The 25,008-nt window shown below is 37.1% G+C and overlaps 1 protein-coding gene across 1 annotated transcript in view; it reads right to left on the bottom strand.

The window, feature by feature from the left end:
• Window positions 1-3,324: 3,324 nt before the first annotated feature.
• Window positions 3,325-25,008, bottom strand: part of LOC127509703 (Na(+)/H(+) exchange regulatory cofactor NHE-RF2) — a 34,118-nt gene continuing 12,434 nt past the window's right edge. Inside the window, exons 4-7 of the mRNA XM_051888623.1 lie at window positions 9,786-9,986; window positions 7,853-8,006; window positions 5,268-5,371; window positions 3,325-4,910 (exon numbers count right to left, since the gene is read on the bottom strand). Coding sequence (XP_051744583.1) covers window positions 4,743-4,910; window positions 5,268-5,371; window positions 7,853-8,006; window positions 9,786-9,986 — 627 coding nt within the window. The 3' untranslated portion in view covers window positions 3,325-4,742. The remainder of the gene's footprint in view (window positions 4,911-5,267; window positions 5,372-7,852; window positions 8,007-9,785; window positions 9,987-25,008) is intronic.

Below are 25,008 nucleotides of genomic sequence, written 5' to 3'. Positions count from 1 at the left end.
ATTTATTTGCTCTTAACTTGAAATATTTGTGCAAGCTAACTCATACATTTAAGTTTTAATTATCATGTAATCTCAACTTAAATATTTTAGTAGTGGAAACTTGGCTAGCTTTAACTAGCTAATTCAATAAATGCTAACTTGCTAATTGATAACCTTTAGTTGCGTCCCAAACGACACACTATACACTATGCACTATGTACTCATCCATGTAGTGTGTGAATTGTATAAGGTTATTTTGTTATTTAACATCGGAGTCTGACAGCCCTTTTCCCTTAGCTACGTAATTAAAGCTGCGACATGAAGTGTCCAACATTCCACACTTTTTTCTGTTAATTTAGTGCACCATCCGGGTATTTAAAGTGCACTTTTTCTTTTTGGAATTTTCAGTGTGAACGCACTACTCACACTATTTATACTTAAAAATGTCATAGAATAGTGCATAAGTACGCAAATTTGGACGCACCTTTTAAAGACTATAGAATAACACAAGACGCGTCACTCGTATTATTTTGTATGGGAGAAAGTGCTACGCACAATATGGCGGAATAAGTCCCGCCTTCTAAATAAGAGCCAGATTGGTAAAGTCATCGCGTCACTGCAGCGGCCGTTAGAAGCTCCGGTTCCTTTAGAAACAGTCAGACGCGCGCCTCTGAAATGAGACACAAGAGATGCTCATTTAGGACTGCGCATGCGCATTAGCTTGATCCAGCCTGAAAAATACTGTTTTTTTTTTATTTTTTTATTTGAGCATTTAGAAACAAAATTTATGAGACAGTTGTTGTCAGATTTCATTGATGATTTCAAATATGAAATTTAATGGAAAGCTTGGCAAACAGCTTTGAAGAATTTGACGTTTCCCCATTCAGAGAGATAGGAGCTGCACTTGCATGCCTGAAAGGCGTTTCAAAGATGGCCGCCGAGTGAAATGACTTGTCTTAAAGGGACTTTGTTGATAACACAATGCTTTGATAGCATTAGCATAGCATTTCAGCATGGCAATATAAACATTTAACTTACCTTTTCTCAAACCAAGCTCATGCTCCACTCGTCACCATAACCCCCCCAAATATACCACATAACAGGAACTCTTCTAAATTAGCATAGCAAAATATTAATCACTACTAAATCTCCCACTTAACATTAATTTTGCACAAAAAAAACATTATATAACACTTAATTTTAGCATTTACTCTCCTTTTTGAGTGTCATGGCAAAGAATGCTGGGAAATAGAAGTCTGAGCCTAATTTCAGTTAAACTTAAGTTTGTCTAAATTAAACGAAACACGTTCATAAAACTCAAAACAATGAAACGATTCAGATTACTTAAAATGTGTCAGTTTTGTGAACTCAAAAGAAAAAGAAAGTTGTATATACTCGTAAAAGTTAATTTGATTGAACTAATTTGTTTAATTTAAGTTCACCTCTACTCAAACCAAAATTATTATTTTGAGCGTTAGGGTTTACGAGAGCAGTTATTTTCATTCGTGGCATGTCTTACTTACGACATATGATTATTTATATTGCTCTAGTTTCTGAAGCGCGTCTTCAGTGCAAACAGACACTCCTGTGTCTAATCTAAAGACTGAAAGATCCGCTCAAATATCATTTATGGCTCATAGGGTGTCATTGCTGTAATCTTGGGTAGTGTTGAGACACATTTGACTGCACTAAAGACAGCGCCTGTCTCAGAATGAGTGAACGTCTAGAAGCTGTGTAAAAAGGTGTGAACGAAAATGATATGTGAATGGAGGAGTGTTTGCGGGGGTTTGTGTGACATAAGATGAGAAAACTGCAAAAAGCAAAAAGACTAATCTGCAAAGTTCAAAATGTATGTGAATCATTGTTGATTATATCATTAGTGTTGTTATACAAGCATCACTGTGACTATTGCTCATACTTGTGGTTAAGAACTGTAAAAAAAAAATTATAAAATCAATAAGTCATGACAACGTATAATTATGTCAAAAATAATTTAAACAATTGTAAGTTATACAAGCTTCAACTAGGTGATATTTTTAAAAATGAGTTGAAATGACTTGTACAGCCAAGTTTATTATACTTAAAAATTTGAGGCAGCAAGTTTTTAGGGTGAATTAGGGGAAAATATTTGACAATGATATAGAGATTAAGTTGGTTGCTTTTGAAAAGTAACCACCTAGCAACCCCACACAACACCCTGGCAACACAACAAAACATCAGAACACCTTAGCAACGGCATATGCTGTAGCATCATGGCAGCAAGCTTTCCATGCACACGCATCCCTCGATCCAGAATGCAGTTCAATCAGCTCCGTCAACATCGAAAAAGCTTTGAGACAGAGAAAAAAAATCCTGTACATTGCTGATACAGCTATTGTTTTTGTAGGAACATTAAGTAATATAGAAAAATATAGCCTATTCTTCTAAATGTATATGTAGATTGACTTTATATTAAAATGTTTTGGTTCAGTAGTTTGGTTCTGGTATTAATAAAACCATGATAATTAAATACATTCGAGTTTCTATTCATTTGTTTGACCAAGAGTTCCGACCCAATTTACTGTCCAGAACACATTTTGTTTGAAATTGTATATTCTGAAAAATTAGTGATAAACTGATAGATTTAGGCTGATATTTGGCCATTTTGTGCATCTGGACCCTTTTCACAGACTGTGATGACGCATTTCCACAGTTATCAACTTTGAAAATCTAGTAAAGTTTTTCATATTTTCAATTTTAAAAAATGTAATACGCTATATATTGTGTTTACCTCATCAGTGAATGACAAAAAAATGAATTAGCGCTGCTGTGGGGGGTTTCTAATTCAACAGCTGAGAAAGTGATGGCAAATTTCACATCTTTCTGTTATCTGACCAATGTAATCAATCTCTTGATATTTTTCCCTCTTTTGGAAAGTTGTGGAAACTCTATCACAGATTTTTTTCTTTTGCTATTGGAGCAAATGTAAATAAAACAATTATATTTGCTGTCATCTCCCATCGCTTTAAGTTTACCCAACTATGACCAACTACAACTTTTAAGAAACCCCGGACATAATAAACAGAATGTGTTAACAGAAGTGTCATTTACAAAATCTACCAAATAGCTTCGTGAATTGACAAAAAACTAATTGTATTTTCTTTTCTTTTTTTTTCAGTGAAATTTGAGTATTTGAAATTTGTATATATTAAATAATATATTTTGAACATCACATTTTCTGTCATATAATGTATATATACTGTATATATTACAATATTTGCTTTGCTTTACAACATAAAACTTAATAAAAGAAAGTGCTCAGTGACACTTTCTGCTGATAAATGCATTTAAATTACCACAACAATCTTATTCAGAATGTGATTGTCACACTTTATTGAAAAAAATAATACTAATATGAATATTTCTGATAGGAAATGATTTCCCATTAGTGCTCAATGGCGGCATAGGGGAGCAACAGAAAAGAAAAAAACAGAGACTACTCAACTACATTAATACTAAATTGCAAACATGGAATGTATCATGAATTATTAAGATGAATAATAGTAATGCTGATGCTATATATCACAATATGTGTGCAGTAAATGCATATATAGCGCTCTCTTAAAAGCTTTTATGATTGTCTGCATTATTGACTGTACCAAAATAAAGGTGGGAATCCTCCAGCCCAATCAGCCATGTCTGAGATGAGTTTGAGGGTCAGTGTAATGTGTAAATCCAGCTGTCTTTATGCACAAAGTTCAGTGACCCTCACAGCATCAATACTGATAGATCTGTTCCTCAAACTCCATATAGATAAGATGTACGTTACTCTTTATCGTTTTACGAGGTTTATTACTTAAGATTTGCTTTTCTTCCTAAACCGATTCAGTTTCTTGCGTGCCATCTGTCTGTATCCATCCACATCCCAGAATGCACCAGTAGACAATATACTGTACATTCAGCAACAACTCTTTGTGGCCTATCTTGCAACTCTGCACTTGTTCAATGCAAAAGTTTCAATCCTCTTGCAGTCAAATGAGCCGTGTGTCATGATGCTCCCTCTGCTGGTGGAACATGTTCTGTTATATTCTTTAATAATGACCAAGAGTGCGTTAACGGCGCCCTCTAGTGTTGAGGAAAAGATGTGCAATTCCCTTGCACAATCCCCTTTCTGGGTCAGTCCAGTTTTTAGGATCTCAGTAATTCCAAGACACTTTCTCCTTGATATCCAACAGTGAACAGTCCCTTCAAAACAATCCAAAAGTATAAAACATCAGCTGATCTGGCTGATTATAGGTTGTGTCTTTGGCAAAAGTACAGTTCTCATTCACTGGTGATTCACATAAAACATGTACGACATAAAACAAGCTTCATTATTTTGGTTCTTCTAAATGGGATAAGATGATTTTGTTCCGTCGAGTTCACAGTTCGCATGCTGTGGTAGTCCATATGCAGTCTCGTTTGGCTTTTGATATTCCATTGTATACGTTACTGTTAACCTTACTACCTGTATGTAGAAGTAGCCGGAAAAAAAAGCATGAAAACAAAATGGCGCAGAAATCCCTTTATACCGTCGCTTTTCCCTCTGCTGACTTTCTAAGCCATTTATAAGACAGAAACCCTATTGTGTAACTTACATTATCCCCTCCGGGTGAACTTTTTATGGTTCAAGTTTTCATTTTCTACAAAAATAGGTGCCTCTTTTTTCATCAAAAGCAGTCAAGTGTCCAGGGCGCTGAATGCAACACATGTAGGGGGGCGTCTCTGGGGGCTGGGAAGCAGGTTCAGAAATTGCTAAAAATCTCATGCTTCTTGTTCCAGTCCATCTGGGGCGCTCTCTTTCTGGCACGCTTGGCGTGGGCTTTCTCTTTAGCCTCTGCTGCCGTCGGGCTCAAACACAGGCCTATTTCTTCAAACGGGTCGAGAAGATGGCTGCTGCTCTCCCTCGAGAACTACAATACATAAATACACACATAACACATGAAGACAGTGTCAAAAAGCCATAAAATGCATATAATATTGACTGTTTGGCATAAAATGCATTTTTGTGCACTAAATGCATATATATATATATATATATATATATATATATATATATATACTGTATATATGGATCAAATCCCAATGCCATTATCACTCTTTATTTCATAACATGCATGAGGCTTTAGTATGTGTTAGATGTTTTAAATGAGCAAACAAATGCTTACAAAAATGAATATATCTAATGTAATTAATATGTAAAAATGTGCAGGTGTTACCTTTTTAAAAATTAGCTGGCACTTAAAATGTGTTTTGTTGGAAATGGTCACCTGTATGTTTGTGTCCTGACTGCTGCCGTCTGAGTATGTGGATCGTGAAGACGTCCCGTTCACGTGTGGGCTGTTGGAGCCGTTAGTTATGGACTCGTCAAAATCTGTTTTAAGAAGAAGAAGCAATGTTCAGATTTCAGGTATCAGATCAAGATCATTGTGGCTGAAGTTGGACAGAAAAACAGTCATAAACATACATGTCCACTGTAAGTTTATCAGTATATTGTGCATTAAGGAGAGAGATGCTGTGATAAGTTCCTTGAGAAGACCAGTGCTACAGCTGGTAAAAGCAGCACGCATCTGTGGCCTGTTCAGGCCAAACTGGGTCACCTGAGGTTCAAAGACCTGACGCAGAAGATTTACTGATCCAGGATGAAATGCATGAACATGATACAAAGAAAACGGTATCTGGAAAAGCAAGTGGATTGGGCAGGAACGACCTTCCAGTGGGCTAAATCAGGATCCTGCCAAATAACAATTATCCAAGAGATGTCAATAGCCTGTTTAAAGTGCTCGACTCAATTTAACTTTAATCTGAGCCACATGTCAGAAGCTGGACTGCTGGCTAATAGACAAGTCTCAGAATTTGAGTTTCCAGAATGGCCTCCAGCCCAGGGTTTTTTTGCGTGTTCAGAGGTACAACCTCTGCAGAGCCTTGAGAAGAGGCGAAACATCTGTCTATCTCTAAACGAAAACACATCAAACTCCCCCTCAAATCCCAGGAAGAGGAAGTCAAGGCTGCACATACGAACTGAATAAGAAGAACCAGCATTATTAACAATACTTGATCATCAAATCATCATATCAGAATGATTTCTGAAGGATCATGTGACACTGAAGACTGGAGTAATGATGCTGAAAATTCAGCTTTGTTCACAGGAATAAATTACATTTTAACATATATTACAATAGAAAACAGTTATTTTAAATATATATTTCAAATAATATTATTTTTTACAATATTTTTGATCAAATAAATGCAGTCTTGGTGAGCATAAGAAACACATTAAAGGGATAGTTCCCTTTAAATCCCATGATTTACTCATCCTCAAGTCATCCTAGGTGTATATGACTATCTTCTTTCAGGTGAACACAATCAGAGATATATTTAAAAATATCCTTAGTCCTCCAAGGTTTATAATGGTTGTGAATGGGGGGCCGCCTTTTGAAGTAAAAAATAATGCATCCATCCATTAAAAAAGTAATCCATATGACTCCAGTGGGTTAATAAAGGCCTTCTGAAGCGAAGCGATGCGTTTTTGTAAGAAAAATATCCGTATTTAAAACTTTATAAATTCAAATATCTAGCTTCCGGCGGACGACTGTCTGCAGAATACGCAACTCGACTTGCACCAAATGAGTACTCCTCTGACACGATGTATGATGCAGAATGAAGGAGTATTGTAAGCTTAGGCAACTCTCGCGGTTCAAACAAATAGGGCTGTGCAACAAATTTAAGTTCCTCTTCTCTTATACAGAAACCCTTGACATTTCTCTTTAAAAATGATCGTTGTAGACTTATAATCCGTGACAGGTGATTTGTTTTGCTCTATCCTCTGCGCCTCCACGTTCGTCATTACGTTTTGCATCAGGATACTCTTCCCCCGCAAATCAACGCATTCAGCGTACGGTCGTCTGCCGGAAGCTAGTTATTTGAATTGATAAAGTTGTAAATATGGATATGCTTCAGAAGGCCTTTATTAACCCACTGGAGTCGTATGGATTACTTTTCTATGGATGGATGCATTATTTTTGACTTCAAAACACGGCCCCCCATTCACAATCATTATAAACCCTGGAGGACTAAGGATATTTTTAAATATATCTCTGATTGTGTTCGTCTGAAAGAAGATAGTCATATACACCTAGGATGGCTTGAGGATGAGTAAATCATGGGATCATTTCCATTTTTGGGTGAACTATCCCTTTAAAAAATATTTAAAAAATATATATTTATTCCAAACTTTACAACCAATAATAATTAATAATAATAATATTTAGTGTTTGTGAAGTATGTACTATATAGCAAATCTCAACTGCTTGATTGTTATATCATCAATAAACTATATTATCTAAAAGAAAAAAAAAACTATATTATTGCCTAGTGATATATTAAAAGTCCATCCAACTTTATCCACAGACATATCATACACTCATGTAAAGCTACTATATACTATATAGCAAGTGCCTGATGTTTTTATTTTATTGCAGAATGCAACTATATTATCGCCTAGCTCTTTATATAAAGTTGGATATTTAAGTATGTCCAACTTTATCCACATACGGTATACTCACATAAATCAATATATACTATATAGCAAATCTCTGGCTTGATTGTTTGTATTGTTGCAAAATGTAAACTATATTATCGCCCAGCTGTAATCTGCTAAATGCAACTGTAAGGCATTAAGAAGATATTAAAATATAATAAACATCAACATCATGATTTTCTGTGAAGCTGGTTTGAAGCAATGTATATTGTGAGAAGCGCTATACAAATACATTTAACTTATATTTGACATCACAGCTCATGAATTTTTATTTCTGGGTGAATTATCCTCAGTAAGTAAAGTCTTTAATTGTACCTTTGACATGGATACTGGTGGGGGTGATGCCCAACTTTTTGAAATGCTCATCTGTATCTGGATCCACCACTAGTAAACGCGTCTCGTTACCGCCGTTCTTGATGAAGGCCACAACTTCAGCATGTCTCATGCTTTCGATGTTCACTCCATTCACCTGCACACAGTTGTAATACAGCAGCTAGAATCGTTGGTGTACAACAACAAAAACATTGTTTATTGACCTTTTTTACCATATATTTTACCATATTCATATACAATGATATTTATTTGGTACTCCAATGAAATTCCAACAACTGAAATGTTGAATTTAATATATGTATATATGCATGTGGTTTTGTCATGAGTTTCTATTCACAAATAAAACTATATATATAGAAGAGTTACTGTGATGGAAAATAAAACCTTTAATCAATAGATCATTCTGGGGTGACTCTGCACTTCTGCCTCAGTGACTTTAATCATATGTAAAAGCTTTATTTATCCCATGATAAACCTGTTCACTCGTTTTTGCCTTGCAGTGCCCTGCTATTGGTTGCTTAGCAACATGTTTTGTGGGAGAATTAGGTTCCCAACAAGTCGAACAGAGGAGAGACGGTGAAGACATTTTACCGAAATTACAACCAAATCAATCAAAACAAAAACAAGGGCACGAGAGCCGCCCGCACGCTCTCCTTCTGCTGAAGGTGATTTAATCTGAGTGTTTGTCCTGAGGACAGATGGACCGTGTGCTTTATTCAACTGAACAGCATCAAATATTAACGCGTGTTGCTGTGGCCGCAGCGGCAGCCGTGTGGGTTTCAGGTATCAGTGTCCTGAGGGAAGCACAGAGAGGTGCGCTTCTCAAAACTGTAGGGGGCAGGACTCTCACTCTTTACTGAGGGTGGAAACAACTGCAAGATGGAGAGAAATGGGGGAGAAAGTTTGTCTAAACTGGTGAATCTCACAAAACCTGGAAAGAACATGACGGCAAAGCTATATTTCACACCGAAAATTACATTTTATTTTTCTTGAGCAAATAAAGCCTATTTTAGAACAATTAAGACTTTTTGAATTGTGACATTTTGGTGGTTAAATAATCAAATTATAGTGTAATACATCTGAATTTTTATTTTTAGTAATGACAGTAATGTCATTTTATATATATATATATATATATATATATGCCAAAATATTTAAAATATACATATGTAAACTATTTAAATTAAAATTATAAACAAAATTATGCTGATTTTTATTAAAAAAAAAGGAGATTTAATGAATATAGTTTTCACATTAATGTGCTTAAATGTCATAAATATATTTTAAAACGTACAATAATTTTGAAGCATTATCTTGAGGCATTTTGTTGCTAAAATCATACATTAGGGTTTCATGAGAAACTATTTATGATTGCAATAACCAGTGAAATCAATGAGCATTGTTTTTCTTAGTTTCATCAGTATATAAAGGTTTTCCTGAAATACAAGCTAGCACATTCTTATTTCATAATGGTTCATCATTTGCACATTACAGTGATTAGATGTAGCTAATGTGTTTAATCGGCACTAAATCCATCTAAATCACCCAAGAAGTTCATGTGTTAATGGAGGTTGTGAGAACACTGCATTTATTTCTGTGACAATAAAGGATGTTTTCAGCTCTACCGATCGAACTCAAATGTAAGTTTTCAACATTATGCTATTTTGCTTGACTCAGTCGCTCAAGAACAGAAATATTTTGTGCGAGTCATCATATCACATGCCGCCCACATGCATCTGAATGTGATGGATGGTCTGTGTGCGAGTGTGAATGTAGAAGTGAATTTAGAAAGTGTGGGTGTATATCTGGCATCATAAGGGTGTACATTGATGCACGTGTGTAAATTACAGAAATATGATAGAAGAAAGAGCTTGAGATAAAAGGCTTTGATTCATTTCAGCAGAATCAGTCTCACCTCTATGAGTCTGTCCTGCGGTTTGAGTCCAGCGCGGTCAGCGGGCGAGCCGGGGTCCAGAGCCCGTATGTACTGGCCCGGTCTGGACTTCTCACTGTGGAGATTAAAGCCGTAACCCGCGTCGGACCGAACCAGGTGACACAGTCTCGGTAGAAGCTCAGATGGATCCCGTGTCGAGGACTCTGGTGAGGGCTGAACCTCCTGTGACAGGAGAAATAAAGACTCTTAGGATGTGTTCACACTTGGCAGGTTTAGTTCAATTAAAATGAACTCTGGTGCGATTGCTCTTTTAGTGTGGTTCATTTGAGTAAGTATGAACGCTGCCTGGTGCACACTAAACAAGCGGACCAAGACCCCTGAAAAGGTGTGTCTCGTTCTGTTTCCAAACAAACTAGTGCGGTTCGACTGAAATATGAATCAAACATGGACCAAAGACATCTAAACAAACCAAAAACGGGATGTGATGTTACAAGATGCGAGCCTAAAAAGGACAAAATGCTCAAGCATATCTGTTTTCTCTTTACAGGAGCCACGTTGCCCATTACAGTTTGGTACAGGCAGCAGATCTTTGTGTGCAACAGAGGAATTCCTGCCTGTTTTGACTTCTTTACACATTTTAAGTGCTTCACAAGTTCTCAGTGGTACCATTATATGTACGCACATACAACAAGCGCATGTAGCCCAGAACGCAGCATTGTTTTGGATGTTTGACAAGTTCCATCGGAAAATACTTTTTTTTGTATGTTTAGGTTCGGTCTTAAAAATGACAGTGTGAATGATAACTGAACCAGTACTTAATGTATTCTTTTCTTTTTTTGGTCTGGACCAAAAGAACCAAGAGAACCAAACTACAAATGTGAACACACCCGGGAGTTTTCAGACCTGTAGGCCCCGTTTACACTAGTGCGTTTTTGTTTTAAAACGGCATTTTAAAATGAAAACGATCCTGGTCTACACTCGCGTTTCCACAGTGTTTCAGAAACGATCTCTGTCTACACTACACGGCCGAAAACGCATGTCACATGACTGTTCATGCGCACTGAGCATGCGCGTACAAGTGTAAACAGTTGCCTCTTGCGCATGTAGGTAGCTGCAGTATTAAAAAAAAATCCAGAGTTTAACAGCACAATGGCTGCTAAAAATTACAACAAAGCCAGCAAAGATTGCAGTTCAGTCTCCATGTTATTGTTTACACGGTCGTCAAGGATACGCAGAGCGAACGTGGGCAGCCACGCCATCGTTTTCAAAAGTCTCCATTTTGGTCCGTTTATACTGAAACGCAACATTTCTAAGTGTAACAAAATGTGAGTAAAACTGTCCACTTATTGGCCACATTTTTCTCTGCTTCATCCATCAAAATGATTGACAAGTTCGCTCCATGAGCTTATTGCTGCTTATTTGTAACTGTCGACACACACGCAAACACTATACGAGACAGTGTATCTACCATTTCTATTATTATATAGCATACATAATGCAGTTAGAGCAGGAAGCAAGGCTTTGTCGGGACAGCATTCTCGCACGGAGAAGCGCAATCACACTCACAGAATCAGATACTGCTGCTTTTTATATAACACATTTCCCGTAATGAATTATGATAACGCTTGCTCCGTTGGGTCGGATTGCTTTCTCACCTCAACTGAACTGCTCTTGCAATTGGGCTGAGACAGCATAGTTCAGGCGATCTTAGAGCGATTGTTTTGGTGCGGATCCGAGCGAGATAGCCGTGTTCATATATGCCTGAACGAACCAATCTAAGGGTGAAAATGCACCAGGTTCAGGAACAAACGCTCCAAACGAGCCAGGTGTGAAAACACGCATAGATACAAAGAAACCTGAAGCTTAATATTAGGTTTAAAGTAGAAAAACACTTAATCTATGACATGGAAAGAAAAGAAATTTACTAGTTCAGCTTTATAGAAGTTTTAAAATGTTAGTTGATATTAGATGTTGCGTTTTATAAACACACAGTTTCAGTCGATGTCTGATCAATCAAATCCACCACAACAAAATCACATTCAAAATGCTCAAATACAGTGATGTATTTGATTGGCTGATTAACAGAAGTGTTAATTGCACATTGACTCATTTTGAATAATGAATGAATAAAGTTAATGCATGAATTTTGGGTACAATTTTGGAATTTGGAACAATAAGTGTTCATTACCATCAACCAACAACCATCAGTCCACTACTTAACAGAAATCATAAAAAAAATAAACACAAAATGAAATGAATGTGTGTGCTATATTGTAATTACAGGGTTATTTTCACAAAGAATTGCAGTATTTAGATTTGATTATATGAGTTTTCCTCATAAAAATGTGCATTAGAGTGTTACAAATGTGCTACGACCAACCAATAATAATAATTCTGGGAAATCTGCTATTCATCCGAAATGGAGAGTGGGGGGAAAAACACAACAATGCCATGAAGGACATTGTTTGACAATGTAGTATTCCTGGCAAACTGAAACCGAGGTCATCAGAAGAACAGAAAGATGCTGGATGTGTGAATAAGTGAAGCATTATCAGCCTGCCAGAGAAGGAACTCTCAAACAGGAGCAAAAATAACCACCATCTCAACATCGAAACCACACTAAAGTGTGATAATGAATGTCATAACCAGTTTGTGGTTTTCACAGGTTTGTGATGACACACTCCTACTTATCTGGTGTTTTGTACACAGGCAACCCTATTATTATTGCTCATACTTGTCTTTTGAAAAAAACATCTAAACTTAACTATTACATTTCTGCTTATAACTTAGTAGAACACATTATGAGCTTTTGCACCGAATAGTTCTAGGAACTCAGTTCTAGGAACTAGTCACTAGGATACTAATTTCACCTCCGGTCCATGTTCCTGGTTGCATTCGCACCGGGAATAGGAACTCTGAAGCGGCCGATGGCGGCGTCTTTAAGCGCGGCATTTACAAACGCTAAAAACCGGTGGATGGAGGATGCTGTGATCGGAGCTGTGTTTGTGTGTCGTGGGTTTCGTGATAACAGAGATGGATGTAAACACATAATTTACATGACTGAAAAAGCAAAAACTGGGGCTAAGAGACGAAATCTCCTATGACAACTTTCAGTTTTGCTGAGGCAGAGAAAAGAACACAACCCTGCAGATGACAGGTAAATGCTGTTATCGCTGTTTTCCATGTTCGTGAAGTAAATGTTTACACGACTTTTTAAAAATGCTCGGTTCCTGCGGTGCGAACACGGCAAAATCCGGGTACTTCAGCCAACAGTTCTAGGAACTATGAAAAGGTTCCTCCAGTGCGAAAGCCCCTATTAGCAATCGCATGGCAACACCCTGGCAACCATCCATCGCACCCTAGAATCGTGGCAGCAAGTTTTGAACAGGCAAACGCTTCATATGATTCATAAGAATCTGGTTTAATGGTTTGTTTGGTCACAATGAAACATGCCATTGCAGAGGAACCCAGGATGACTTTTACTGTTAAATGTAAATGCTCTCTTTCAGTTTAATATGGAGGATAAAAATTCAGACTCATAGCAGATGAAAGTCTGCTAGTTTATATATCCAAAGAAAAGAAGTTTGCTCTATTTACTAATAAGAAAAATGCAGCACATAATCACTCTTGTGAATACAGAATAAGAAAACATTAAAAACCAAGGAACATCAAAGAGGTGTTTTTTATGGGAATTCAAAAGAGGTAGTAATGACAGAGAAGGTCAAAGGTCAAGGTCCATTAGGCAAGTCCATTAAGAGCAGGATGGTACGATCCATTATGTCATTTCCTAAAGAGTGACAGAACAAAACACAAACAAACACTGCTGGACAAAGTGTTACAGAAAAGTATTATTCACTCATCAAATGTCCATTAAAGACCAGAACATTTCTGGACAGTAAGAATATATACAAACACAGCATAGAATTATTGCATTATTAAAAATAAAAAATACTTAATATATTTCATAATTAGATATAAATATCTATTATTTTAAATTCATGCATATGTCAGATTCATGCTAAGTTAATTATTTAATCAATTCAATAATTATTTAATAAATTATAATATAATATTATTGTAGTTATTACATTACATTATGGTCTCATTTTTTAAAAATACATTTCAACAATTTAAACTTTAAAACAACCTGATGGTTACACATTTTAAGGGTCAGCTAATTTAACAAAAGGCTTGTGATCTATTTCAATATGCTTGGAAAAGACACTGTTTTTACTGTTCTTACGTTGTAAGAGTTTGGAAGATCAACATCCATATGAACGGTTGATGTTCTCACTGTCTGTGGTCTGACCTGTTTGTTATTTGACTGACAGGCGTATGTAAGTTGATCTCACTGACGGCAGACAGGAGACCCCCAAAGGCACATTGTTTGAAGGAAGAACAGATTACAGCATTTCCGATAGTGACGCTGTCTGAATATGGTGCTTATATGATACATATATCAGAACTTACAGAATGAAACACTTCTGAGACACGACATTGACAGACAGATGTTCAGACAAGATGTACTTTTATCATACCAAATGAAAAATGTAAATTTTAGAGTGAACATCTGACTAAATTAGTCTCCATATGTGGAAATAAAAACAAAAATAAATGCTTTTTAAGTGCCTTACACTATCATTTTTCTATATTCTAGGAAAATTAAGTTTATTTTGTGGAAGTATAAAGGTTTAAAATGGCTTCTTCACTAGTATAGGAATATTAATCCTGTAAAGCCTGACATTTGAAATAATAGTCATAAAAATTAGAATTTTTGAGTTGCAACAGTTTATTAAAACTTTAATATTATTAATATAGTATATTATTAATAATATATAATTAATAATATTAATATTTAAAAAAAAAAATGGTTGAGTATCACCATTTTATATGTCAGACTTTTAAGTCTCACATAGTATGATGTAGAAAAATATGGAGCTCATATTTGAGGAGGAAAAAACACTTCAATTTTATTCAGAGGCAAAAAAAAAAGCAATTTGGTACAATTGCTGATATTTATACGGCCAAAATGTAAGATGAAATTCTGATGTAAATCACTGAGATCTTTATAAGTGTATTTACTTACATAAAATGTATATAAATATCAGCTGTCACTCTATATCGCCCTTAGTTTTTATATAGCGCTGTAGTTTTTATTATGGAGAGCAATGTTCCTCAGAGGTCTGTTTCATCATATTTAAAGGGGCTCTATGTAAGATTTTTACTTTAATAAAGCATAAAAATACCCCAATATGTTTGCAGATATTTAGGAAACACGCTAAGTTCACCTACTTGTTTCTCAGAAAAACATTGCTACACCCAGATTATCTACTTTGAAATGTGCGTTCCGTGTCGGAATGTCTGTCTTTGTTTTGGTCTGTGCGAAACCGTGTGCTGCCAGTTTATCCAATAGTATTTCGACATCACAGGTTTCCAGTTGGCAGGAAACACCGCGTATTGCAGCCATGGAAACCAGCAAACAAACTGGGTCAGAGAATCGCAGATTCTACCCGACCTAAAAAGCCTCTGCATCCATCTACAAATCCCTATGAACGACAGCATATTAAAACACAGATAAATCAACTCATCAGCTTACAGTGTGTAAGTCTCCTCAGCTTTCATTGTCAATCGCGCTCCCTCTTGATGCGTGTCCTCAAGCTGGCCACCCGTGTCTTTGAAGGAGGGGGCGGGACAAACAATATTTTGAATTTGGACTGCAGTACCTATTTCGACCACTGGGTTTCATTCCTACATAGAGCCCCTTTAATACACAATAATTTTAACATGATTTTTTCTAAAATGTAATGTATGGATAATCAAGAAAACTTAAGTTCCTTCAGTCCAGCAACTGTTCATCTTGAAATATTATAAATGTTATTCTTATGTTTACTTCATAAAAATTAAAAAAAGTTTTCACAGCAAAAAGTCATGTGTACTACGACCTGAAGGGGGACGGATTTAGAATTATAAGGCCTTTCAGGCCCTGTTTCCACCTGGAATTAAGATGCGTTTTGGTTGATCGGATCACAAGTGGACAACACTAAATACAGGTGTAAACAGGGTCTAAAATGTTTTGAGCTTGTCCACTTTCGACCAATTCCAGAGAAAACGCATTTGACTGGATTGTGTTCATGGTGTAGACGCTCATGTGGTCGAATGTTCGAACAGCCACAAAAGACACTTCTCCACCTATGGCTTAAACATTATGGGAAGCGCGCTAGCCAAGTGGATTTAAACTTTGTCGGCTGAAGACCCAAGTTTGGTTTGAAGATGAAAAATGTACCAAGCACAATGTTCTCTCACCATTCCTGATTTCTAACACACACTCACATGTGGTCTTGCGGCTGTCAGAGCAGAAACAATAGCTGCTGCTCTCCGTATGTTTTCCTGCCATCTCCGTGCGCGTCCACATGTAAATTGCGTGAGATTATTTTGTCCATTAGATCGAAAGATCTGAAAAAGCCCATACATTTACCCACCCATAGACCCTCCCCTCGAAGATATCAGGACAGAAGTGGTTAAAAGTGGACAAAAGAGATGGATTAAAACACCAACTTGTGATACAATCAAATTAAGACGTGATCTTACTTGCTTAAAAAGTATAAATGATCAATCAGATGAGAGAAGGCATGTAATAAATTGTGTACAACATGATAATATAGATGCCTTAGAAATTTGCATATCAAATATGACACAGTACGCTTTATAGGGTTAAGCACAATCGTTTCAGACAGGCGAACAGGAACACTTTATTCCACTGAATTCAGGAGCAGCCGACCCAATAACACACCGTCCCACCAACTCAACACAGCTGACCTCTGAGAGAACAACTACTGTTAGTGAGAAACCAGAGAGGAGTTTGGGACTGGTGGGAGGAACAAGCATTTCTCTGTTCCCGACACTTCCACTCTAATTCTAAATACCTCCATACGGCATTATGGTTCTGGGTCACAAATAAACCTTCCTGCTGAACGATCAGCGTTAGAATATTCCCATTGTCACACACCCCTCTGCACACCCTCGCATTACACCCTCTTCCTGTCACTCTGGGTCCTGAGGTTTGTGTTCCTGGCTTGAGCATGGAGATGTGTGGGATAAGAATGGGAAAACATTCGGGAGAGTGGCAGATGCAGCACAAAGCATTCCTGAAACTTCCTGTCATAATAAGACGCTGCCTATGTGTTTCAAAGCATGGGCTTGTAAAATGATACTGATGCTTCTAAATTATTGACACTAGGACCTCTGGGATTTCTTGCACGTGACTATCATTAACCCTTTCTCCGCTGGGGCTTCCACAGCAAAACATAAATAACACACTCAAACCTCAAACATGAATTTTGAAGCCGCTGTTGTTTTCTTAAAACTCTACTGAATCAATAGGAAGTGGGATTGGGAACCAAGAGGCTGTTTTTATTCTGAATACAGAACAAATTACTGTAATGAAATGGTTCTTGATAATAAATCAACAACATACAGCGTGAACAGTGTAATCCAATATCCAATCAAATGACTCAAATGAGCTGGATCTTTAAGTGGATCAAAAACATTCAGTACAGTGCAAGTAGTGCAGTCCGATTCCCAATCAAATGACTCTAATGAGTCGGCTTTTTAAGTGAATCAAAAACATTCAGTTGTTACGGAATTGTGTAATTCAGTATATTGTTTATTTTGTTTGTTTCCTGTTATCTCTGTCTATGTGTTCTTTTGCTTTGCTTGTGTTAAGCAGGATATCACGTAGCCTAATCGGTTGCGGGATGGCTCCACCTCTCTCTGCCGGGATTGGCTTAGGATGATTGAATAAGGGTTTAAAACCATCTCTTCCGCTTTCTGCAGTTGAGCTGTGCGACTTCGGGCCGGTCGCACTTCTCCTGTCTCCTCTCCAGCTGCAGACCCCCATTACATATTGTGTATTTTATTTTTTTTGGACTCTGTTATATATTTTCTTTTCTTTACAGTGATGGTGCTCGGTAGGGTTGACCTGCCCTTTTCTTTTGAAATTAGGTCCGCTCTGTTTTGTTAGTGTAGTAAGGGTAATTTGTTGTATTTTGTTTTGATAATCTGAGGGAAGTTATTTTGGATATTTTTTGTTTATTATTCGTTTTGGTTGTTATTTTGGGCCTTGGGTCTTCCTGAAGTTTATGCACCTACTGGTTTATGTTATCCTGGAAATTCTCAAATGTTATTTACTCATTTTCTTTTATCTTAATAAAACGTTAGTTGTTTTTTTGAACCCTGAATCTAGTGGTTTTGATTTTTTTATATATTTATTTTTTCTTTGGTCTGACGACCGGGCGGGGGAGGCATTTTTCTTTCTTTTCTTAATTTATTGCGATTTAACCTAGACGGATCGTAATAAAATGGGGGCTCGTCCGGGATTGTACTGAATCAAGAACAAAGTCCCTTTAAGACAAGTCATTTCACTCGGCGGCCATTTTTGAAACGCCTCTCAGGCATGCAAGTGCAGCTCCTATCTCTCTGAATGGGGAAACAACAAATTCTCCAAAGCTATTCGCCAAGCTTTCGATTAAATTTCATATTTGAAATCACCAATGAAATCTGACAACAACTGTCTCATAAGTTTTGTTTCTAAACGCTCGAATCATGACAAAAAATGTTATTTTCCAGGCTGGATCAAGCTAATGTGCATGCGCAGTCCTAAATGCGCGTCTCTTGTGTCTCATTTTGGAGGCGCATGTCTGACTGTTTCTATAGGAACCGGAGCTTCTAACAGCCGCTGCAGTGACGCTATGACTTTACCAATCTGCGATTGGCTCTTATTTAGAAGGCGGGACTTATTCCACCATATTGCGCGTTGCACTTTCTCCCATTCAAAACAATACGAGTTCTTTAAGTGGATCAAAAACATTCAGTACAGTACAAGCTGTGCAATCCGATTCCCAATCAAATGGCTCTAATGAGTCGGTTTTTTAAGTGGATCAAAAACATTCAGTACAGTACAAGTAGTGCAATCAGATTCCCAAACAAATGACTCTAATGAGTCAGTTCTTTAAGTGGATCAAAAACATTCAGTACAATGCAAGTAGTGCAGTACGATTCCCAAACAAATGACTCTGAGTCGGTTTTTTAAGTGGATCTAAAACATTCAGTACAATGCAAGTAGTGCAGTACGATTCCCAAACAAATGACTCTGAGTCGGTTCTTTAATTGAATCAAAACCATTCAGTACAATGCAAGTAGTGCAGTCCGATTCCCAAACAAATGACTCCAATGAGCTGGATCTTTTAGGCGGGTCAAAAACATTCAGTACAAGTAGTGCAGTCCAATTCCCAAACAAATGACTCTAATGAGTCTTTTCTTTAAGCGGATCAAAAACATTCAGTACAAGCAGTGCAGTCCAATTCCCAAACGAATGACTCTAATGAACCGGTTCTTTAGGTGGATCAAAACCATTCAGTACAATGCAAGTAGTGCAGTCCAATTCCCAAACAAATGACTCTATGTCAGTTCTTTAATTGAATCAAAAACATTCAGTACAAGTAGTGCGGTCCAATTCCCAAACAAATGACTCTAATGAGTCTTTTCTTTAAGAGGATCAAAAATATTCAGTACAAGCAGTGCAGTCCGATTCGTAATCAAATGACTCTAATGAGCTGGTTCTTTTTAGTGAATCAAAGCCATGCAGTCCAACAAGCCTAGTCAGATTCCTGAACAATAAGCCATTACTGATTGGTTGTTAAAATGACGTGTAGCTAAAGCTACGCATCATGATTTTTGTCAGTAGTATTTTATAAAATTAAATTAATAAAATGTTGTTTGGCTAATTCATTATTGTTGTTTAATGTATATTTCATGCCAACTAGACTATGAAAGAAATGGCCAAAAAATTAATTAAAAGGTTATATAAACACACTTTTTGGAATTGCACTTTTTTTCCAAATATTTATTTCATTAAAGTACTAAATGTTAATGACCCCATTAGGAACCTGAACTAGAATCGTTTCCAATTCTTTCCAATTCTCATCCCTAATTGTGAGCGTTACTCTATGTGTTCAGTGTATTCATTGTATAGCGGTTCTTCTCACATTTTTAGTGTGTTTGTGTATGTTGATGATGCTCCACAGGCCCACACCCATGTTATCAGTCCAGCACAGACACACTCCACACGGCAGCACCGCCTGCAGCCGTTGACACGCGAGGGACCCAGACGGCAGGACGCAAAGCAGAGGGGCCCCGCTGACGGCTCTGCAGATGGACAGACTGACATGGGCGTTTCACCCCCAGCAGGAAACACAGGAGGGAGTCACACAGGAAGTACACAGATCAGAGCAGGGAGGAGACTGGAAACATATACACAATACACATATCATCGTATTTTCCTACATACAAAATGATCTGAAAAGGTATTGTTGGAGTCAACCCTAACTATGACCATAACTTGCATTAAATTATTCCAAAATGAAAATTATCCATCCTGCAACATGTTTCACTTTAGCTTTATTCATAAGTAATTCGTTTCCAGAGCAGAAAACATCTACACACAGCGGTGTCGTGTTACGCCGCCCCCCTCGTAGCTGTGTGACCCCTAGCCAGCATGCTGAATCAATTAGACCAAATTCCCGACCACTTGCGGCATGACTTCCCCCTCCAAAATCATGTTTAGTGAGTGTAACAACATGCAGTTTTAACACATTGTATGGGCCGTACACATGAAAGCCAAGATAAAACATGAGAGGATATGGACTACAATAAATGACACACTTTCAATATAAAGCGTTATGAAGGAAAATAATTATAATGCGACATAAACTTATACTGTACATGTTCCTGTAACTACTACTGTAATGCATAATGGTGGAAATCTATGGTGGTCAGATTTTTAGAAGTATTTTTAACCATTCAGGGCATAATGTTACACCCAAACCACCATGGGGTGATAACCTTTGACCTTTCCTCACAATCAGACCCACAACGAATCTGTGAATTTCCTCAGATTCTGTCATTTCACACAATTGGAGATTTTCCTGCAAAATAAGCATAAAAAAAAGCCAAAGGTTTGCAAATTCCTTCTGGACCTGCTTATAATTCTACATAATTGGCATCTTTGTATGTCATTGTGTTTTTTGTAATAACATTTACACTACCGCATCAGTAAGGTTTTATTTATTTATTTTTTTTTTTGAAAGAAATGAATACTTTTAGCCAACAAGGATGCATTGATCAAAAGTGTCAGTAAAGTCATTGATAATGTTGCAAAACAAAAAAGTTGGAAAAGTTGGGACGTTTTTTAAATTTGAATAAAATGAAAACTAAAAGACTTTCAAATCACATGAGCCAATATTTTATTCACAATAGAACATGTATAACATAACAAATGATTAAACTGAGAAATTTTACAGTTTTATGCACAAAATGAGCTCATTTCAAATTTGATGCCTGCTACAGGTCTCAAAATAGTTGGGATGTTTACCATGGTGTAGCATCTCCTCTTCTTTTCAGTACAGTGTGAAGATGTCTGGGCATCGAGGTTATGAGTTTCTGGAGTTTTGGTGTTGGAATTTGGTCCCATTCTTGCCTGATATAGGTTTCCAGCTGTTGAAGATTTTGTGGTCATCTTTGATGTATTTTTCATTTAATGTTGCTCTAAAACCTTTATATACCTTTCATCATTCATAGTGCCTTCCAAAACATACAAGCTGCCCATACCATATGCACTTATGCACCCCCATACCATCAGAGATGCTGGCTTTTGAACTGAACGCTGATAACACACTGGAAGGTCTCCCTCCTCTTTAGCCCGGAGGACACAGCGTCCGTGATTTCCAACAAGAATGTCAATTTTAGACTCGTCTGACCATAGAACACTTTTCCACTTTGAAACAGTCCATTTTAAATGAGTCTTGGCCCACAGGACACAACGGCGCTTCTGGACCATGTTCACATATGGCTTCCTTTTTGCATGATAGAGCTTTAGTTGGCATCTGCAGATGGCACAGCGGATTGTGTTTACCGACAGTGGTTTCTGGAAGTATTCCTGGGCCCATTTAGTATTGGCACAATCATGCCGATGAGTGATGCAGTGTCGTCTGAGGGCCCGAAGACCACGCGCATCCAATAAAGGTCTTCGGCCTTGTCCCTTACGCACAGAGATTTCTCCAGTTTCTCTGAATCTTTTGATGATGTTATACACTGTAGATGATGAGATTTGCAAAGCCTTTGCAATTTGACGTTGAGGAACATTGTTTTTAAAGTATTCCACAATCTTTTTAAGCACTCTTTCACAGCTCTGCCCATCTTTACTTCTGAGAGACTCTGCCTGTCTAAGACATCCCTTTTATAGCTAATCATGTAACAGACCTGATATCAATTAACTTAATTAGTTGCTAGATGTTCTCCCTAGCTGAATCTTTTCAAAATTTCTTGCTTTTTTAGCCATTTGTTGCCCCCGTGCCAACTTTTTTGAGACCTGTAGCATCAAATTTGAAATTAGCTCATTTTGTGCATAAAATTATAAAATTTCTCAGTTTAAACATTTGTTATGTTATCTATGTTATATTGTGAATAAAATATTTGCTCATGTAATTTGAAAGTCTTTTAGTTTTCATTTTATTCAAATTTAAAAAACGTCCCAACTTTTCTGGAATTCGCGTTGTACTTTCTATTCATCAGAAAATTAATAAATGTTACATGCTTTCCTCAAAAATATGAAGCAGCACAACTGTTTTCAACATTGATAATAATGAGAAATATTTCTTGAGCAGCAAATCATCATATTAGATATTACATTATACATCATATTAAATGATTTCTGAAGGATCATGTGACACTGAAGACTGGAGTAATGATGCTGAAAATTCAGCTTTGATCACAGGAATAAATTACATTTTACAGTATATTCAAATAGAAAACCAGTTGTTGTAATAGTATTTCATAATATTACTATTTTTACTCTCAAATAAATGCAGCCTCGGTAATCATGCAAGAAATTTTAAGAAAAATTCCTTTGATTTAAGCCTTTGTGCATCCAATGGTTAAAAAGTAATACACTAAAAAGGCATGTGGTTAACATTAATATTGTGATTTAATGCATTTATATATAATGCAATAAATATGATATATAATTAATGCATTATATTCATTATATAACCAAGAAGAGGTAATTATTCACAGGATTATAAAGCTGATTATAAGGCATTATAAGAATAGCTTTATGATCCATAATACATAAGCTTCATCGAAAATGTTGAAAAAAAGTAGTATATAGAATGTAGTAGTATAGTATAAAATAGTAGTATAAAAATGTATAGATGAGGTGATATGACACTCGAGGTTGTGCAATCGCTGTGACAAACCAGTGATACAAGCAATGTAACCTCATGTGTGAAGAAGACATCATTACGCTCATCTTTTCTGTTTTATTCCAGAGCCCGGCTGTGTCTGTCAGGACCATGTGTGAGAGAGAGAGAGACAGCATGAAGACTCCCGGCGTGAGGCTGCCGCTCAGCCTACGCAGAGTGACCTCCAGGGTTACATCACATCAACGCTCTACATTCACAAGCTCCTAATATCCTCTGTGTGTGATCACTAAATGTGTCAAGAATCTCTTCCGTTTCAGCCTCAGCAGAGGCTTTTTTAATCAGTGGTACACAGATGCAAAATCATACTGAACGAAGAGGCCTCAGCATGGTCTGTTATGATATTGAGAGTCACGGTTTCTAACTGTCACTATGGAAGCTTGTTTCCGCCACTGACTAAAAAATAAAAAAGGTATAATTGCAACTTTTTATCTAACAATTCTGGCTTTCTTTCTCGCAATTGAGAGTTTACATCTCGCACTTTTTTCTCAGAATTGCATGATATAAACTCCCAATTCTGAGAAAAAAAAAAAGGCTACACATCTTCCACCCATTGTTTATTTTAATATTTAAATTTAATATTAATTTGATCATGATTTCAGCTATTGGTAAGTAGCCTTGCCTTAATGTTTAAAGCCAACACACAATTATGGAGATTTTCCTGGAAAATAAGCATAAAATCACAATTCTGAAAAATGGCCATTTTTCATTTTAGTTTTTGATACATGATAAATTATAAAACTTGAAACTTTTACAACCTCCCAGAACTAAACATGGAAAAGCCATTATTAGATGGCAAATAATTCTAAATAATAAAAACAAATAACTTAGAGCAATGTCAATCGTAAAAAACCTAAAACTATAATAAACTGAAAACTCCAAAAAAAAACAACTAACAATTATATAGAAAAAGCAACTACTGAAAACAAACTAAATAAAAAAATGGAAATAAGAGCTAAATCTCGCTTCTCCAATCTTGGACCTGCAGGCAGGCCAATGAGTGATACACTGGGCGTCTCGCCATGGCTTTCACTTACAGTCACATGACTAACACGTTCAATGTGTAACTGGTCTGGCCTGTGTTTCCCAAAAGCATCGTAAGCCTAAGTAGATCGTAGAACCATTGCCACCAATCAACTTAGCTCACGATGCTTTTATGAAACGCAGCCCTGGTTAATGTCCTCTACACAGACAAACAGACATTGATTGTTAATAAGCCCAACAAACCCAGTTAAGTGGGATGAGGCATGTTGGTTTTGTCACACATCTGACCCTTTAATGGAATCTACACTCCCTCCCCCTCCTGAACCCCAGCCTGAACCCCTCTTGCTCAAGAATGTTCCACACATCCACACATCTGGACTCGACACAGTTGCCCCTCGTCTCACAGCGGGAACATGGGGGGAATAATGAGGAGGGGCTTTGAGTGAGAGAAAGAAGCCGTGAGGTACAGCGGTGTGCAGAAACAACACATAAACCACAACCAAACCAGAACTAATGTTTAAAGCATCAGTGTGAGAGTCTGCAAACCAAAACTATGCTAATTTACAGTAAAACCAAAAACTATTTGCCTACTTAAAGGGACAGTTCACCCAAAAAGAAAATTTACTCACCCTCATGTTGTTCCAAACCTGAATGAATGAATGAATCAATCAATCAATCAATCAATCTGTCCGTCTGTCCGTCCGTCCTTCCATCCGTCTGTCCGTCCGTACGTCCATCCATCCATCCATCTATCTGTCTATCCGTCCGTCTATCTATCCGTCTGTCCATCCTTCCATCCATCTATTCGTCTATCAGTCTATCTGTCTGTCTATCTGTCTGTCCGTCCGTCCGTCCGTCCATCCATCCATCCATCTGTCTGTCTGTCCATCCATCCATCCATCAGTCTATCTGTCCATCTGTCTGTCCGTCCGTCCGTCCATCCATAC

This window comes from Ctenopharyngodon idella, chromosome 3 (genome assembly GCF_019924925.1).
Source record: "Ctenopharyngodon idella isolate HZGC_01 chromosome 3, HZGC01, whole genome shotgun sequence".
Taxonomy (NCBI): domain Eukaryota; kingdom Metazoa; phylum Chordata; class Actinopteri; order Cypriniformes; family Xenocyprididae; genus Ctenopharyngodon; species Ctenopharyngodon idella.
Note: the sequence above shows the minus strand (reverse complement) of the source record. Positions and strands in the feature narration are given on the sequence as shown.